At 34.1% G+C, this 19,319-nt stretch overlaps 1 protein-coding gene across 1 annotated transcript; it reads right to left on the reverse strand.

The window, feature by feature from the left end:
* Positions 1-904: 904 nt before the first annotated feature.
* On the reverse strand, positions 905-11,367 carry LOC129433099 (brain aromatase). Its single transcript, XM_073868927.1, is given in 11 exon segments — positions 905-2,070; positions 2,147-2,388; positions 2,454-2,616; positions 2,697-2,808; positions 4,423-4,537; positions 6,251-6,427; positions 6,525-6,621; positions 6,623-6,680; positions 6,788-6,938; positions 8,852-8,988; positions 11,013-11,367. Coding segments are annotated over 10 exon segments (1,503 nt in total). The 5' UTR covers positions 8,979-8,988; positions 11,013-11,367; the 3' UTR covers positions 905-1,809.
* Positions 11,368-19,319: the final 7,952 nt, after the last annotated feature.

Genomic DNA, 19,319 nt, shown 5'->3' on the forward strand with positions numbered 1-19,319 from the left:
TTATTTAAAAACACTTTGCATTGACATATATTTTCATATATAAGTGCAGTTGTTTTGTCTCAAGATGCACACTTGTAATGTTTGTTTGTAAGGTTTGCTTGTTAAAACTATTTAAATGTCCTTATATAACTAAGGCCTAGTCCTGGATTAATCTAATTCCTGTCTTGGAAACTAACCCTAAAAGTCATAATTATGAAAAGTCAAACTTTAAAAGTAATAATTTCAACTTTATATTTCATAATTAAGACTTTTATCTCATAATTATGATTTGCCAGTGCATGATTTATTTTTTATGTGGCGGAAATGGGCTTCCATACATTCGCCTGTGTTTATTCAATGTTGAGAAAAGCGAAAGTGCTTATCTTAGCAATTTTAGTTTTATTGACTGTAATTACTGGTCCAGTTTGTTGAGCCTTTATATAGCAAAGAACCACATTGTGACCCTGTCTTTGAAATCCAGGTTAAAGTTTCATAATCTAATGATGAGATGAGGAGCATCAAAGTTTGATTTCAATCATTGTTTTCAATATTTGATCTGACATTTTCTAACCCAGTCAATATTAAAGATATCAAGGTTATATTTTTACACAATAGTCTTCACATTATGCAGGATGATTTTATGTAGAAACAGTAAATTATAAAAATAACTTTAGTCACATTTTAGTCCATTACCGTCTATAGACGGTTTCAGCAGTAACAACATAAACAAACGGCTTTCGAGTAACACACGTAAACTCTGCCAAGAATAAATAACAACAAAGTCATTTTAAAGTAGTTTGTTTATATAACAAGCAAAATAAACAACACGTAGATTACCTAGGAAACCGAAACATTTGTTATTTTCGAAGAGGTATTTGTTCAAGAGTTCAGTTTAGCAACTAGTCAGACCATTAAACAAACAGAAACCTGTTTTTCATCCTAATCCGACCCCCAAACCTAACCCGAAACCCAACATTTGATGCGATGTAGGCTGTAGCTGTATCCTATCTAGCCGGAACCTTTCTTACATGCTCTTGATCCTATTGTGTACAATTTAATAATGCAGGTTCCACCTCTGAACTTACTTTCATTTTCCACTGTTGTCACCAAGCACATTTTTTAGCCCCTTCCTCTCCAAGCACATACAATTTACCAAACCTTAAACCCTTCCTGTAGATAAAATCATTGTCCAATCCTACATATTTATCTTACTGAATATCCTATTACGTTATTACACAAGTGTGCCATTTGGAGACAAACTAATGTAAACAGTAGCGCAATGGAATACGGTACGTAATCTTACTTTCATGTGCTTTAGAGATCAGTGTTGTAATATCATTTTAGTACTTTAGTGAGTGAATACATTTCTATTGTCAGCCTAAAACACACATTTACTTCTAATATTTGGAATTATAGCTGGAACAAAATGCTAACCCTGCATCCCAATTTGCCTATTATCCATTTTAAGTAATATTCAAATAATAAAGTAGTATATCTTAATTGTAGTATGTTAAAATGAGTATCATTAAAGTACCTGGATGGTTTTCTCCTTTAAAGTGCAAATAAGAATCCATGTACACATTAACGGTCGATATTACCCAAAAAACTCATCGCAAGTTGGAACAAAAACAGTACATACTATAAAGGCATAGTATAAGTACTGGGCATAAGTAATTACATATTCATTTTGTTGGCCAATAATCATTTTCCCAAATGATTTGGATAGCAGTAGCCTCTCTGTTGCCCCCTATAGGTCTGGAGCAGCCACCATCAACTTTAAACTTGATAAATTTGCTGTTTTAATTGTTTTTGTTTATATTGTGTGTTGTGTTAGTCTATCATTTCAGTGCTGTACGTTTTCTGTGTTCGTGGTATGAAGCGCATGGCCAGGCAGTCTGGATCTTCCTCCACAGGTTGCATTGAGAGGTTGTTCGTCTGTTTGATGGTGCTGATGGTGCAGCCCTGCCGAGGACAGACCGTGAACCTCGACAGCATGGTCACCAGGATGGCCTTTGTCATCACCATCGCGATGTGCTTCCCAACACAGGCCCGTGGACCACAGCCGAATGGTTGGAAGTATCGTGAGGGAACCTGAGATGGAAGAATGAACTACAGTTGTATTACCATGTTATTACCATGGTACCTCCCTATAAATCTTCATACGTACGTTGTTTTCAAAGTTGTCCAGGCTGAATTCGTTTGGTTTTTTAAAAAAATCTGATCTGTGCATGCGTCCGACGTTCAGTATGAGATTTGTCCCTTTTGCCACCCTGTAGCCATCAATGTAGTCATCATCCAGAGCTTGCCTCATGATGAAATCCACCACTGGATGAAACCTCAGTGATTCTTTAATGAAACACTCGAGAACATTCAGGTTCTGTAGATCAGCAGACTGTACGTCACGCTCACCTGTCAGGACGGGTAAGGTTAGTATCCTTACTGCTGGATAATATATAGTATTTGGTTTACAATACCTATTTTCGACTCTATCTCCTGTACGATCTGCTCCTCCACGGCTGAGTTTTGCTTCAATAGGACAAGCATGAAGAACAGGCTGATGGAAAGCGTATCTGGTGCGGCTATCACCATCTCCAGCACACACTGCTTCACGTCATTCACAGACAGCTCGCCGTGGTTCTGAGGACAGATGCGGTAAGTTACTGTTTTGTGTGATTTTTTTTTTATTAATATAAAAGGTGTCGACTTTTTAGGCTGACCTGAGCAAATATCAGCTCTGTGGCAAAATCCATCTCGTCCAGCTTTTCTGTATTGTTTATGATTTGACGTTTCTTTTCCACAAGGTTTTCCATCTCATCCTGAAGTTCCTTTCTACAAGACAGTACTGTATTTAAAGTCCTATGAATAAAAACTGTGTATGATGATGTGTAATGCTGCGTTCACACCAGCCGCGGTAGAGGCGTCAAAGGCGAGTGATTTCAATGTTAAGTCAATGTGAAGATGCGTGTCTGGAGGTCTTGCGGCGCAAATGAGGCGTTTAGTGCGGCGCGGTAGATGCGATTCCACCTTAATTCTGTGAATTAAGAGTTGCCGTGGAAAACGTGCGAGTTGAAAAATTTGATCTTTGGCGGAAGAACACGCCACGTTAACCAATCAAGAATTTGCTCTAGTAGTGACGTGATTACAGGGAGCGAGCGGAGTCGCAGAAGCCCCTCCCATGACGCGAATTTTCGCGTGAATGTCTCGATTACTAGAATTTCACGTGCGCCTTTCACACGCGAATGAAGCGAGTAGACTCAAACTGTTTAAGTGGCAAACTAGGCGCAGTACACGCGATTTTGACGCCTCAAACGCGGCTGGTGTGAACCAATGGTTAGACATTAAAAGAGGTGGACGGCAGTGAAGTACATTTTGCAAATAACTGTACTTCATTTTTTTTTTGCAACACTTTGACCTCGGGCACAGTAATATTGATGGAAGTTTGAGCGAGAGGGGCAGTAGTCAGGAGTGATGATGTAACTGTGCCCCAAGGTCGAAGTGCTGCAAACTAAGTGCTCTTTCGCCATACAATATAGTTCTCATTTTTTATCCGCTACGTTTTATTTTGTGCCACCATACTTAAGGGCTATTTATAGTCGTGCGTAGATCCTACGGCGTAGCCGCAACGGCGTAGGTTCCGCGTCGTTTTCATTTTTATACTTTTGCGTCGTCGTCCGCGTCGACGTGCAAACACCCCCGCAGACCGCTGGTAGGCAGTAACCACGCGTGTAACCACAGTAGCAGCAGCAGAAGTCACAGAAGACGAAGCTAAGCAAGTTAACCCACAAACGAAGAAGAAACAGCAACTTGATGTGTATAATTTGAGAAGACCAGCAATGATGAAAGTAAATAAACAGCGACTTTTGATGCAGTTTGAGTTAAATCACTCCTCAACTTGGCTCATCTTTGTTTTCACCGTCACAAACGGAAATACCTATGACGCAGTTTTTTTACCTGACGGGAGGGGTTCTGGTGGACCAATCACAGCGCTTGCGGTCCGCGTAGATCTGACGCGCTGTTAAAAACTTTGTGAGGTGCGCGTCAGGCTACGCAGAGCTACGCACAGGCTACGGATAGCCTACGCCGTAGCTATGACGTAGGACCTACGCACGACTATAAATCGCCCTTTACTCGTGTAACTACTCATGTAACAGTCTTTAAAAAGGGAAAACATTGAAGTGTTTGGTGGCTTCTAAATTCATCCCTGTTTGGATCCTAAGGAATGAATGGGGCTAGGCTAAATGCTAACACATTCACAACGTGCTGTACAAAGATTAAGTGCATTCATTGAAAAAAATAGATAGGTATTAATTCGTCTAAGTTGAGGTAAGAACATAGTAAAATATTGAAAATGGTGGTGTTTTCCTTTAAGATTTTAATAGCAAATATACACCGTACGATTCAGTATACTTAGTTTTCGGTTGAGTGTGTGTGATATAAACTTACGCTGCCATGTGGTAGTTTTTGTACAAAATGTTGAGTCTGAAGAAAAGATCAGGCTGTATCAGAACCGTCTGCCAGGTGCTGAAGTATCGATGGATCTTTAACAGTAAATCTTTTTCTGCATAAACCAGAAAATTAAGAACTTGTTCATTTTAACTTTCTAAATAATACTGAGAATCCCAATAACTATTAAAAAGATTAAATAAATCTTAAAGATTAAGGTTTTAAAATGAGTTTTACAGCCAGCGATCAAGAACACACCAGTTTCACGAGGACATGTATGCAATATAATATTTTTAAAGGATTACTCCACTTTCATAGAAAAAAAAACAGATAATTTACTCTGCCCCATGTCATCCAACATGTTTATGTCTTTCTTTGTTCAATCGAGACAAAATGAAGTTTTTTTAAGGAAAACATTCCACGATTTAGTGGACTTTAGTGGACCTCAACAGTTTACAGTTTAAATGCAGTTTTAAAGGGCTCTAAACAATCCCAACCAATGCACTGCAAAAAATAATTTTTAAGAAAAAATGCTCTTAGTATTTTTGTCTTGTTTTATGCACAAATATCTAAAAATTCTCAAGTCAAGATGCTTTTTCTTGATGAGCAAAACGATCCAAGAAAATAAGTCTAGTTTTTATACCAAAAATATCAAATTTAAGTGATTTTGTGCATAAAACAAGCAAACAAATCTGCCAATGAGGTAAGCAAAAAAATCCTGAACATTTTTCTTAAACACTAAGGGGCGGTTTCCAGGACCAGGATTAGCTTAATCCAGGACTAGGCCTTAGTTTAATTAGGAAATATAACTAGTTTTAACAAACATGCCTTACTTAAAACATAACCTGTGTGCATTTTGAGGTAAAACAAAGGGCACTGATGTATTTTAAGATATGTAAGTGGAAGTTGTTTTCAGTTTGGAGAGCTCTTAAAAGTGTTTAAGTCTAGGACTAGTCAAATCCCTGTCCAGGAAACCGCCTCAATATTCAATAAAAATTATGATATGACCATCGTTTTACTAGATAAGACACTTATGCCTCATTTGGGATCGTATAGAGAAAAATCCTGGAATGTTTTCCTCAAAAAAATTAATTTCTTTTTAATTGTAAAAAGACAGACATAAACATCTTGGATGACACGGTGGAGAGTAAATTATCTTTTTTTGTGAAAGTGGAATAAGGGTCTTTAAGACCCTTAAAAAGGTTCAAAAGTTTGAAAACACTTATTTTTTATTTATATTTTTTGACATTATAGAATAATAGTAATCTCATCAAAACTAAATTCCAATTGTAACAATTTCTGTACATTTTGACTGAAAACATCCAACATAAATCAAAACTGAAACTCAAAAAAGTTATATTTGATCATCTTTCTTGTAGTCACCTTTTGACTAGAATTCCTTCAGCTTCTTAAGGTTTCACCCTGAGATAATTTTGAAACAATTTTGAAGGAGTTCAAATCTATTCTGGACTCTTGTTGGCTGTTTTTGTTTTTCAATATTCAATCAATCCTAAGTCATCCATTTAAAAAATATGTTGCTAAAATAAATTTTTAGTTTCTAATGAAAGAAATTAAAATGTTTGGCAAAGCTATATTTTTATTTCCAAAGGTAATTTTGAACATTTAAAGACATTGTTCAATCTGAAGGTGTTTTTAAGGTCATTGGAAACATTTCAGTCAAGTGTTTCCAAACTTTTGACTGGATAAAACTTTTCTAATCTTCAAACAACTTATATACAGTATAAGATTTCAAGAGCCCTATACAGCCCAGAATGGTTCTTCAAAAGATTTCTCATTGAGTATATGAATTCTCATTTTAACTTCTGACCATTGAGAGGAATTCCTAGAAAGAGACGGTTGGAGACGTCCACCACAATACAGCGCAGAAGATTCAGCACATCCACGTGTCCTGAAGGATCTGTGAACTCCTGCAGGACATCAAGCTGTTTTCTGGTAGCGTTGACGGATATTTCCACCGATTTCTGAAGACCGGGACCTGACAGAGCTACAGTACCAACCAACCACACAAATGAAGATGGACACATACTATAGAGGTAATCTTGTTTCGATCAATACAGATATAGATTTCAGCAAACCCTCACCTTTGGTGAAGTATGTTCTCACTTTTTTCCACAGTGCGATGTTGCTGTTAAAGATGATGCCTTGTTCAAACATGCCGATACACTGCAAACCTTTTTTTACTGGCAAAACGTCCAATGTAGTTACTGCTCTTCAGAACCTGATATACAGCTGAAGATCTGCCACAGCATGTTAAGTACACATTACATTACAGTAAGTGCGTGTGTTACCGTTTCTAATGCTTAAACAAATTAAATATTTCAAATAAACCATGTAAAGAACTTGCTTGCTGAGTATGATGGTCTCTTCTCCGTTGATCCAAACCCGAGCAATGCTGCCATATTTTTCATTGTAATAGTTGGAGGCGCTTCCTATTCCCATCCACAGAAATCTGCTGTAGCTCAGAATTGGGCCGAGTCCCAACAACCATTGAGGACCTAAAGACCAGCAGACAGATATTGTTTTTTTACAGAATAGTTTTTTTTCAAAAAGTAGTTGTGTCTCCCTGTTGACATTAGCTTAGGGTTTTGTAAACCCTGTTAATATAACTTTTATTCTAATGGTACGACTACAATCTTTTGTAGGCATGTGGTGCTGGGGAGCACCTACACTGCAAAAAATGATTTTCAAGAAAAAAATCGTATTATTTTTGTCTTGCTTTCAGTAAAAATATCTAAAAAATTCTTGAATTAAGATGCTTTTTCTTGATGAGCAAAATGACCCAAGAAAAGAAGTCTAGTTTTTAGACCAAAAACATCAAATTTAAGTGATTTTGTGCATAAAACAAACAGAAAATCTGCCAATGGAGTAAGCAAATTTTTCTTGAATTTAGCTTTTAAGAAAAATGTTCAAGATTTTGGCAGAAAAGTATTTTGTTTTAAGTACAAATTCACTTTAACTGTGTATTTTTTAGTCTATTTTCTTAGGTAATTTTGCTCATCAAGAAAATACATCTTGATTTACGAATGTTTAGATATTTGTACTGAAAACAAGACAAAAATACTAAGTAAGAAAGTCATTTTTTGCAGTGTTGATACAATTTCTTTATGCTTTTTACACTGCTGTTTATGGCATTAGTGCAAAATGTAATGTAAAACTCCTGCTCTTATATAATTTTTTCTTATTTTAATGGCCTTTGACATATTAAAAAAGTTTAGTTTAATTTGACACCTGTTATTTATTAGATTAATTGACTATGAAACCCTGGACCACAAAAGTCGCATGGGTACACTGCAAAAAATGATTTTCAAGAAACATTTTCTTAGTATTTTTGTCTTATTTTCAGTAAAAATATCTAAAAATTCTTAAATGAAGATGCTTGATGAGCAAAACGATCTAAGAAAATAAGTCTAGTTTTTAGACCAAAGATATCAAATTTAAGTGATTTTGTGCATAAAACAAGCAAAAATATCTGCCAATGGGGTAAGCAAAAAATCTTGAAAATTTTTCTTAAACACTAAATTCAAGAAATATTCAAGAAAAATTTGCTTGCCATATTGCCAGATTTTTTTTTGTTTTATGCATAAAATCACTTAAATTTGATATTTTTGGTCTAAAAACTAGACTTATTTTCTTGGGTAGTTTTGCTCATCAAGAAAAAGCATCTTAATATAAGAATTTGTGGATATTTCGCTGAGAACAGGACAAAAGTGCTAGGATTTTTTTTTCTTGAAAATAATTTTTTGCAGTGTATATTTGTAGAGTTGCCAACAATACATTGTATGGGTCAAAATTATGCCACATTTTTGGTCAATTTTTATGCCAAAAATCATTAGGATGTTAAGTAAAGATCATAATTCATGAAGATATTTTGTACATTTTTTACCATAAATATATAAAAAATGTATTTATCATTAGTAATATGTGCTGGTTAAGTACTTGATTTGGACAATTTTAAAGGCGATTTTCTCAATATTTTGATTTTTTGCACCCTCAATTTTTTTTTCTTCAAATAGTTGCATGTTGACCAAATATTGTCCTGTCCTAACAAACCATACATCAATGGAAAGCTTATTTATTCAATTTACAGATGATGTATAATCTGACCCTCATGTCTGGTTTTGGTTCAGGGTCATGCCCAATAGTTGAAGGATTTTTTTCCACAGTTTTATTGGATTACATTCTATTTATGAGGACAATACAAATGTGCAATAATACCATATATTTTAGTCCATATACTGTATATTTAATAATCTTGCCTAATTTAATTAGCTTTGTAAATACATTTGAATTTAATAGACATTGACCTGCCGAAGAGATTATACATCTGTGCCTTGCACTTTTAATTTGATTTGTTTTATTAAATATGTCATCTACATTGATTAAAGTGTGCTGGTAGGCTGTTACTCACCTGGGATAGCCGATTGGTTTTTCCAGTTTTTGTGCAGCAGAACCAGCAGTAAAATTCCTGTCAGTACCAGCAGGATCTCCTGTACTATAGCTGTGATGTCTATCGAACCCTTGACCGCCTCATCCATCACGTGTCATCTACAGGCACAGGACAGTAATGTATTAAAATGTATTTATTAAAATATCTTCATCATTTATGTTACGATCGGCTCGAAGCCGTGGTTGGTACTTTGCAACAAAAGATATTTATTTATGTAAATAGAAAACAAATAAGGAATTAACAAACCCAACAGCGATCCCGTCAAACACACGAATGTATAAGTATCAGACAGAACCGAGTAACCAAATTATAACACCAAAACAAAACCAAACAAGCGGGAGAACAGGCTCCACAACAAACAGCGTTGAGACTTGTTAGAGAAGGATGTGTAAGCAATTTCGTTGACGTGCCCTCAAACCACACCCACTGAACGGTTTTAGTGGAAGTAACGAGGGACTCGTTACATTTTTCACAATACTTTCATAATATTTGTTTTCCTACTATGGAAGACAATGGTTACAATCTTCATTTATTAAAATATCTTCTTTTGGGTTTTATCAAAATAAAAAAAATCAGAACATGAGAGTAAATGACCTAAGTTTCATTTTTGGGTGGACTGTCCCTTTAATTTTTTTGCGGTTGAAAGGTTATTTTGCATAATTTTGTCATCATTTATCGTTTTGTAATTCTGTTTTGTCTTTCTTTTATACTTTCAGAGTGAAGAAGTGACATTTCATTGGAAAAAAATCGTATAGCCTACATGCTTGGAACAACATGAGGGTGAGTAAACAATGACAACATTTTGATAGTTACACTGTTGGATCAACTTAAAAAATTACTTTCATTGGTAACTCCTAAAAATTATAGGAAATTTAACCCTATAAATCCCTTGGGGTCAATCTTACCCCAAGCCACTTTTCTTTAGTTTAGAGAATAAAATGGTTCCCTTCATCTCAGTGGAATAAGATTTTGTGTCTTTTCCAGATTATCCGTCAAGATTCATATAAAAAAACTAGGCTTGATTCGGTCGTTCTAAAGAGGTGTAAAAAATTCACCAAAAGGGCCCTTTGGGGGTAAAAATGACCCCAATTGAAATGAATGGGAAATGCAAAAAATAATAATCTTTTTCTTATTATTTGTCAAAAAAATCAATGCATCCAGAATAAATCTGAAAACTTTAACACAGAAAGGTAGGCCTGGTACTAGAGCACAAATGTTACATAGAAAATACATGCTCAATCACACACACACACACACACACACACACACACACACACACACACACACACACACACACACACACACACACACACACACACACACACACAGACACAAACACACTTACATTCATTCAAATTTCTGTGGCATATTTCAAAATGCATCAAAAACTACAAAAAATTATACTATTTGAAACAATATTTATTTTTAATGTCCTTTTTAATGTTTATATAAACATAAATTCACAAAACGTTTCACTAAAGTAGTGATGTTGAGCAGTTGGCCACATCCAGTAAAATGAATAGGTCTCTATCTACTGGTCGAAATTACTTATTTCCTAAACTGTAATTCTTTTATGTTTTTTTCTAAACACCAAATGGCCGAATTCAACACATACCATCTAGATCAATATCTAAAAACAATTTAAATCAAATTTATGTGAATTTTTCATAAAAATTTGATATTTTACAGGTAAGCTAATGGTGTAGGTGAGAAATTGAGTGGTAAACAGGTACAAAAATACTTCATATCTCCCAAAACACAGCATTAATGTATAGATGGGAAGTAAACAAAACAATTGATATATTATTTGTATCATTAAAAATTTATATATTTTTTGTAATCACTCTTTAAATTTCTGGGGTCATTTTTACCCCCAAGGAACTCTAGCGTACAGGAAAATAGGGCTTATGAGGATTAAGTTGAAAATGTTTCAATATTTTACTAATTGAAGTAATTTTAAAAAGTTTTTTTCACCTAAAATGTTTCACTTAAAATGCGAAAAATTTAGTCTGTAAAACTTAACTTGTGTAGGTGTTACCAATTTTTTAGTAGAGCAGCATTAACATTTAAGATGTAGTTGAATTATTCATTAACTTCCGATGAAGATCTTTTAAGTGCTTACCAAATCTCCAGCTGATATCGTCAGCCACAAAAAGTAGAAAGTCCTTAAAATCGATTTTGAGATCTCCCCAGTGCACAGAATTTAAAACTGATGTAAAAAACTTCATGAAACATTTTTATTTCATGCGTTTCTAAAAGTTGTCCTCATCATTACTCCAGAACTTTTTAACCGATGGATCTTACTCTCATTCTGAAGTCCTTTAGCTGGTGTTTTAGCCTAATATATTTTCTTACCCCAACTTGCCACCTTCTTATATCCCCTGTTGCCTGGATACACCCCTGATTTTGCTTGTAAAGTGCAATTGAAAGCACCGGAACAATGGAACAATAACAGAACCAGAAAGAGGAGGAATTCTTCTTCTCCAGACTAAAACCACATTAAACAGGCAGCGTGGATCACAGTTAGCTCTTTCATGCATTGCCGACATTAATTTACCCTCCTGTTATTCTTTCTCAGGAGTTTATTGGGCTTTGTCTTGGTTCCAAATCCGCTTCATTCATTCTCTGAAGGGCCTTTAAAGACGGTGGGTCAGACTGACCCAGAACCACATGAGTGAAGGAGCTTTTATCTAACAGAGATGTTTAGAAGTGTAACAGTGTTCTTTGAGAAATGTGAAGCAGCCATTCAGCTTCCTAAAGTGTGTAGGAGATGCTTAGAAATGGTTTAATAGTAATGCAAATTAGTAAGTTATGAAATACCTTTTTTATGCATTTCTTTGTAATTCTATAAACTCATTTATGGATTTTTCTTACACTGCAAAATGATTTTCAAGAAAATATTTTCTTAGTATTTTTGTCTTGTTTTCAGTAAAAATATCTAAAAATTCTTAAATTAAGATGCTTTTTAAGATGCCCAAGAAAATAAGTCTAGTTTTTAGACCAAAAATATCAAATTTAAGTGATTTTGTGCATAAAACAAGCAAATAAATCTGCCAATTGGGTAAGATATTTTTTCTTAAAATTTTCTTGAATTTAGTGTTTAAAAATGTTCAAGATTTTTTGCTAACCCCATTGGTAGATTTTTTTGTTTGTTTTATGCACAAAATCACTTAAATTTGATATTTTTGGTCTAAGAACTAGACTTATTTTATTTGGTCTTTTTGCTCATACAGAAAAAGCATCTTAATTTAAGAATTTTAAGATATTTTTTTAAATGAAGACAAAAACACTAAGATTTTTTCTTGAAAATCATGTTTTGCAGTGTATAGCTCTTAAGATTGTTTATGGTTTTTATTATCTTATTGTTTAATAATATTTAGGATATTTATATTGCACATAGTTTAGTATACTAAATATGCAGTGCTTAACAAATTTCGTCTGCTTATTAGTTTTAAAGATGATCCAGCATCATGAAGTATTTTAAAAGGACATTCCACTTTTTTTGGAAATATGCTCATTTTCCAGCTCCTGTGGAGTTAAATATTTGATTTTTACAGTTTTGGAATTCATTCATCTGATCTCCGGGTCTGGCGCTACCACTTTTAGCAGCATAATCCATTGAATCCGATTAGACCATTAGCATCACGCTCAAAAATGACCAAAGATTTCGCTCAAAAATGACCAAAGAGTTTTTGATATTTTTCCTATTTAAAACTTGACTCTTTTGTAGTTACATCGTGTACTAAGACCGACAGAAAATTAAAAGTTGCGACTTTCTATGCAGATATGGTTAGCAGTATACTCTCATTCTGGCGTAATAATCAAGGACTTTGCTGCCTTAACATGTTATGTGAATTTATTTAGAGAAAACGGCTAAATGCTAACATTTTGTTTATTCACATCTCTTAAAGGATTAGTCCATTTTCTTAAAAAAAATCCAGATAATTTACTCACCACCATGTCATCCAAAATGTTGATGTCTTTCTTTGTTCAGTTGTGAAGAAATTAGTGTTAATTTTAGCAGCAAATTCTGATTTAGTCTTAGTCTTTTGAATAACACACCATTTAGTTTTAGTCTTATTTTAGTCATCTGGGTAGGGTTGCACCAGTCGTTCGTAAGTTCTTACTTAAACTGGGACGTAAAGTCCAAACTAGAGGCTTAGTAACTACTAGCTAGTTTATAACTAACTCTTTACTTAATTCGGTTGCACCATTTGTTCTTAAGGCAGAACGTATACTAGTAGGTCGTAAGCTCTCCGTAAAGTATTGCGTTGTCGCATAGAATGACGTCTATTTTTTTTAATCCAATCACAAGCCTTATAATGGGTAAACAGGAAATAGTCTGAACAGTACGTATATTCAAACTCATTCTTGTCTCGCCTAAACTGAAAGTTAAAAGCAAACTTTATCTAACTCAAAACATTACACTTTTAATTGAAAATATCTATCCCACACATGGAGGAGAAAATAAACAGGAAGAAATTTTAAATCTTATTTTAATTGATGGATACACAGAAAATTAAACAGTTCTTGAAAACTCGTTGACGAGCTTGCGGCTCTTCATAATTAATACGAGCTCATCGATGTAATGTAATCTGTCTGACATCTTATTCCAAGCGTTATTCATGGACAGGGGCTTCCGTAAATATTTAGTTACAACGTATTGTTACGTTTAAACTAAGTTTAATGGTGCAACGCAAAAACATTTAGTAGTGCGTAAGTTGTAACTTAGTGCCCATTTACGTCGTAACTAGGCTACGTTGTAACTTACGCACAGCTGGTGCAACCGGCCCCTGAAATCTTTTAGTCTTAGTCTAGTTTTAGTCGACGAAATATCATAAGAGTTTTAGTCTAGTCTTAAGTTTTTTAGTCTGTTATGGAATGGTATTAAGGTTTGAATATGCAATACAGACACAGATTTAATGGTTGTTATAGAAAACACGTATTTTATTTTATTCTTAATGTCAAAAAAACTGACCGTGGCTTTTTCACAAAAGATAATATCACATAAAATAAGCATATGGCACGCTCTACCTAAAAATATACATGGTCCCTGAAAAAGAAATGCATTGTCCCTAAATGACATGCACACACAGACACACACACATGCACGCAGACACACAGACAGACACACACACGCACTTACGCACGCACTTTGTCCAGTCATGTAACAGCACAACATCTACTATAATAGTAACGCAGTGTTTCCTCTAGGATTTTTTTCAGCTGTGGCGGCAGGGGGCGCCCATGATGATTATAAATGTACATTATTTTTTTTAAAGTAGAATATAGGCTACAGTAAACTTACATGTATTTTTTATCATTTTCATGCTGTCATTTACTTTTCCTCATATTTATAGCATATTGCTTTTCTATGTTTGATCTAAAATGTATTTTCTTAAAAAACGTTACATAGCTACGTACGTAGTTCGGATATTTCATTGTAGTTTTAATGTAGTGTGCATTGCAAGTTGTGCTCGTGTTTAGCGTTACAGAGCTGTTGCAAACTCACGCACAGTCCTGTTTGATAATCCGCACCACTGTGATTGACCGAACATCCATCAGCAGCAATTTTATTTCACACCCGGTCCGGACCATTTGACATAAAGACCCCGAGCCGGTCACACCGCAAATCGCGCAGTTGAATAGAAACCTTTAACGGTCTTCAGACAGATCTTAAACACAAAGCACGGGGCCATTTAAAAACGAGTCGAATTTTGGTCTTGGACCCGCATTTTACTCTTGTCTATTGAGTCCCGACCTGCATCTACAACACAAATGACAAGCGAATTGTCTATTATTACACCCGTTAGATCAAATCCCGCGGGTACCCCGACCCTGCTGTTTCGTCGGAAAACAGATAAAACACCGTCTCACCGTCTGCCTCAAGTTTCTATTACCAACGTTCTTCTCTTCCACGGGAATAATGTAAGTTTCCTTACAAACAGATTCGACTATTAATGTCTTGCAGTCGCATATAAGTAGTATTCAGTATTTAGCCTTTTGTTTTTGGGACAAATATCATATAATTTAATGTGAAACTTTGTGAGTGTCGATCTAAAGCACAGAAGATTGATTGACAGCTGAGCGGTCAGCAGCGCGCTACTGCGCTTATAGCCTATATTCTGAATAACTAATGACCAGATAAGTTGATAATATGACTGAGTACAGTGATTCCAAATGAATGTCCAAAAAACTCGTAATATGTTAAATCGAAAGTTTAATAATGTCTTTTCTCGCAGCCCTGCGCTGCGTCCGCGTTGAACATTAAATGCGTGATGACCTTGCACCTTAAATTACCCTAAATTTATAGTCATAAAGATAAAAGTAAAACAATATTCGAAACTTCAAATTATGTATTTTTATTTGTGTAAACTCACAATAAGGAGAAAACTTTGTGCTTACTCAAAATCATTAAAAACATGACGTGCTTTCTGCTGCTTTGGTCAGCGCGTCACAAAAAAAAACAGAAACTCAAATACTTTTTTATTCGTTTTGTCAATTTAATAATTATTTAAGTGTAACATATTTCGTATAGGCTTATTTATTTTATTATTATTTCTCAAAACAGAGACGTAGCCTAATCATCCTCTGTTGATTTAAATCTATTTGCTCATTAAACTAAACCCATGGAAGAAATTATGATACTTTAGGAGATTTATTAATAAATGAGTTAACAACGCGAATCCAGAAAGGAATTTATTTCTAAGACAGCCAGTCTGGCAGAGCGGACATTTCTGTAGCTTTTTTGCGAGCTGCCGCCGTGGGTTTTGTCTAGAAGGGATACAGCAAATGCCGAAAAGTTAATGATTAGATTTGGAGGTATGATTATTAGGATGAAAACAGCGGCTCTGGCTAAATGAGATACAAATACATCCTACAATCGTGTGAAATTTTGTGTTTAGAGTTGGGTTTGGTTGAAGGATTAGATTAAAACAGTGGTCATCCAGCGAGATTTCGTTTGCTGTATCCCTTCTATCCACAACCGCAGGCGTGGCGGGGATGTTTTAGGCATGGCGGGCCGCCACGGTTGAATGTATATAGCGGAAACACTGACAGTAACGTTACACATTTCATTCAATTTGAGGACACTGAATATTTATACTCGGTATTAATTCAGACAATCCAATACAATCAATACAGTTCAGATGTGTATTTCTTTCGTTTCTATGTTATACCAAGTTTAGCGAAAACACGGTGGTTTATCTGATAAAATAACCTTAGCGTGTATGCTTACCTTCGCATGTATTTCTGGATGAGTCGTCTTTACAGGCTGTTGTCTTGTCATATTTGTAGTGTGACCAGATTAGACGCTAGCTCTGACATTTTTGTTTTTAATGAGACATGTCTTCGGACCGGGTGCACCGCAAAACGTTAGCATGTTGCTAACGAGCGAAGTCAACTGAAATCAGCCAAAGCTGGATAACTAAGACTGTACAACTAAATATAATGTAAACAACCTGTTGTGAAAACGAACTTTGCCGCCGCTTTTTAAAGGGATAGTTCGGCCAAAAACGATATTAAACCCATGATTTACTCACCCCCAAGCTGTCCGAGTTGCATATGTCCATCGTTTTTCAGACAAACACATTTTCGGATATTTTAGAAAATATTTTAGATATTTCTGTTTATTAAATGTTATGTTACGGGGTCCAGCAATAGTCCACGACCTTCAAGTCCAAAAAAGTGCGTCCATCCTTCACAAATTAAATCCAAACGGCTCCAGGATGATAAACAAAGGTCTTCTGTGGGTAATCCGTGCGGTGTTTTTGTAGAAATATCCATATTTAAAATGTTATTAACTTTATAAACTAGCTTCCGGTAGCGCCGCCATCTTAGACTCAGGAGAGAGGATTAGCTTTTTTTTTATTTTTTTTTTTTTTTTTTTTTTTTTTTTTTTTTTTTTTTTTTTTTTTTTTTTTTTTTTTTTTTTTTTTTTTTTTTTTTATAAAAAGTTTATTTCAGAAATTCAAAAAATATACAAGGAGTTATAAAAAAAAAATATACAACTCGCAACAATATAATATCAAGTAAACATAGAATATAGAGTAGTTAAAAAATAAATAATAAGCAAAAGAAATAGAAAAAAAAATTGCCAGTGGTAAGTTATAACAATTTAAAATAACAAAGAATTTCATGGGTTTTTCTTGCCTTTTTGTTTTTGATTTTGTCCAGTGTAATACCATATTGTTTAATTTCTTTTAAAAATTGTTCAAAGTTTGGCTTAGCTTTTGTCCATCTTTTTACATGAATATGGTATTTTCCAAGTAAAATAAAAAGTTGAATAAGGAAAAACATCTTACTTTTGGAATCAACAATGTCCTGCACAAAGAAAAAAACTACATCATAAAGATCAATTTGTATACATATTTCACACATCCTAGAAATGAAGTTAGATACATCTACCCAAAACATTTTTGAGTATACACAATCAAAAAAAAGATGAGTGATAGATTCTTTGGCAACACCACAAAATTCACACAAGTTTTCAATATTCAAATGGAAACGTTCAATCACCTCTTTGACAGGATAAATTCTATGTAAAATTTTATAAGAAACTTCTTTAATTTTATTACTAATAAAAAATTTATTTGTAATTGACCATACTTTTTTCCAATTAATATCTTTAAATTTTGTGGACCAAAATACTGTTGAGGATGGTAAATAATTTGTTTTTAAAATATTTCTTATATATTTATTATTACATTTATCTTTCAGTATATCAACATCCCCAATAAACATTGTATCACTACAAAAACTGGTTTGAAGATCAACATTTACAGGATAGAATCCAGGACTCCGTAATAGTAGTACAATTTTATCAGAGATTGCATCAAAGATAATAGCATATTCTTTTGGTCTCACAGGAATCATAAATTTGTTGAGAAATTCAGAATATGTTAAGAGTAATCCTTGTTCATTAAGCAATTGATTAACAGTAAGAATTCCATTGTCGTACCAAGTCTGATTAAATATAGATTTTTTTTTGTACAGGATATCTTTGTTATTCCATATAAAGTATCGATGCGGAGAAAAGTTATGTTTATAAATTAATTGCCAAGCCAGCAATGCCTGCTTATGAAAGTTTGCCAATTTAATTGGGATTTTGTCAACTGAAAAGTTGCATTTTAAAAGAAAATTAATGCCACCCAAAGAATTAAATATGTAATTAGGGAAAATATTCCAAATACTGTCTTTATTTTTAATATATTCAATTATCCATTTTATCTTAAACACGTTATTGAGATCTGTAAAATTTAAGACTTCAAGGCCACCAAAAGCTCTATTATTATTTAGAATATCTTTCCGTAAATAGTGTATTTTCTTCCTCCAAATAAAATCATAAAGAATCTTATCCAGTTCTTTGACAACAATGTTTGGTACATCTGCTGACATTGATATATAAACAGACCTTGAAATCCCTTCTGCCTTTGAAAGCAGAACACGTCCATTTAGGGACAGATCTCGCATAAGCCACATATTAAATCGATTCTTAATTTTCTCTATAATAGGCTCAAAGTTTAACTTGCTTCTTTGATTCAAATCTTTACATACCATTATCCCAAGGTATTTGAGATTATCTTTAATTGGTATTCCACAAATTTCCTTCAAGACACATTCTTTAAGAGAAAATAAGATGGACTTATTCTTATTCATCACTAATCCAGATATACCAGAAAATGTTTCAATACAATTAATAACTTCGCCCACATCATCACTGTTTTTGATAAAAATTGTGGTATCATCTGCTAATTGACTAAGTTTAATCTCTTTCCCAAACACTGATATTCCTTGAAAACTTGCTTTTTTGATATATGCAGCCATGACCTGAGTAACCAAAATAAAGAGAAAAGGTGATATAGGACATCCTTGTCTTATCCCACGGCCTATATCAAATCTCTGACAAGTACCGTGGGAAAGCTGGACTGAACTATTACATCCATTATAAAGTGTACGAATTGCTTTTTGAAAAAAAAATCCAAAACCAAAAAAGTCGATAACTTTGAACATAAACGAATGTTCAATAGTATCGAACGCTTTATAGAAATCAATGAATAATATAAAGGAATCATCTGGAATAAGGAATCTATAATCAATTAAATCTAAAATTAATCTAATATTATTTCCAATAAAACGTCCTTTCAGAAAACCCGACTGCTCTTCGTCAATTATTGTATTCAGATATTTTTTGAGACGTTTTGCAAAGATTAAAGAAAAAATTTTGGTATCATTGTTTAACAAACTAATTGGTCTCCAATTGTCTAAGAATAATTGATCTTTGTTAGGCTTTGGTATAAGTGTAATTACCCCTTGTTTTAATGATGCAGGCATTTCTCCCAAATCAATGGCTTCTTTAAAAACAGCAAGTAAAAAAGGTGCAAGGTCATCACAAAACTTTTTAAAAAATTCCCCTGTCAATCCATCATTC

This window comes from Misgurnus anguillicaudatus, chromosome 6 (genome assembly GCF_027580225.2).
Source record: "Misgurnus anguillicaudatus chromosome 6, ASM2758022v2, whole genome shotgun sequence".
Taxonomy (NCBI): Eukaryota; Metazoa; Chordata; class Actinopteri; order Cypriniformes; family Cobitidae; genus Misgurnus; species Misgurnus anguillicaudatus.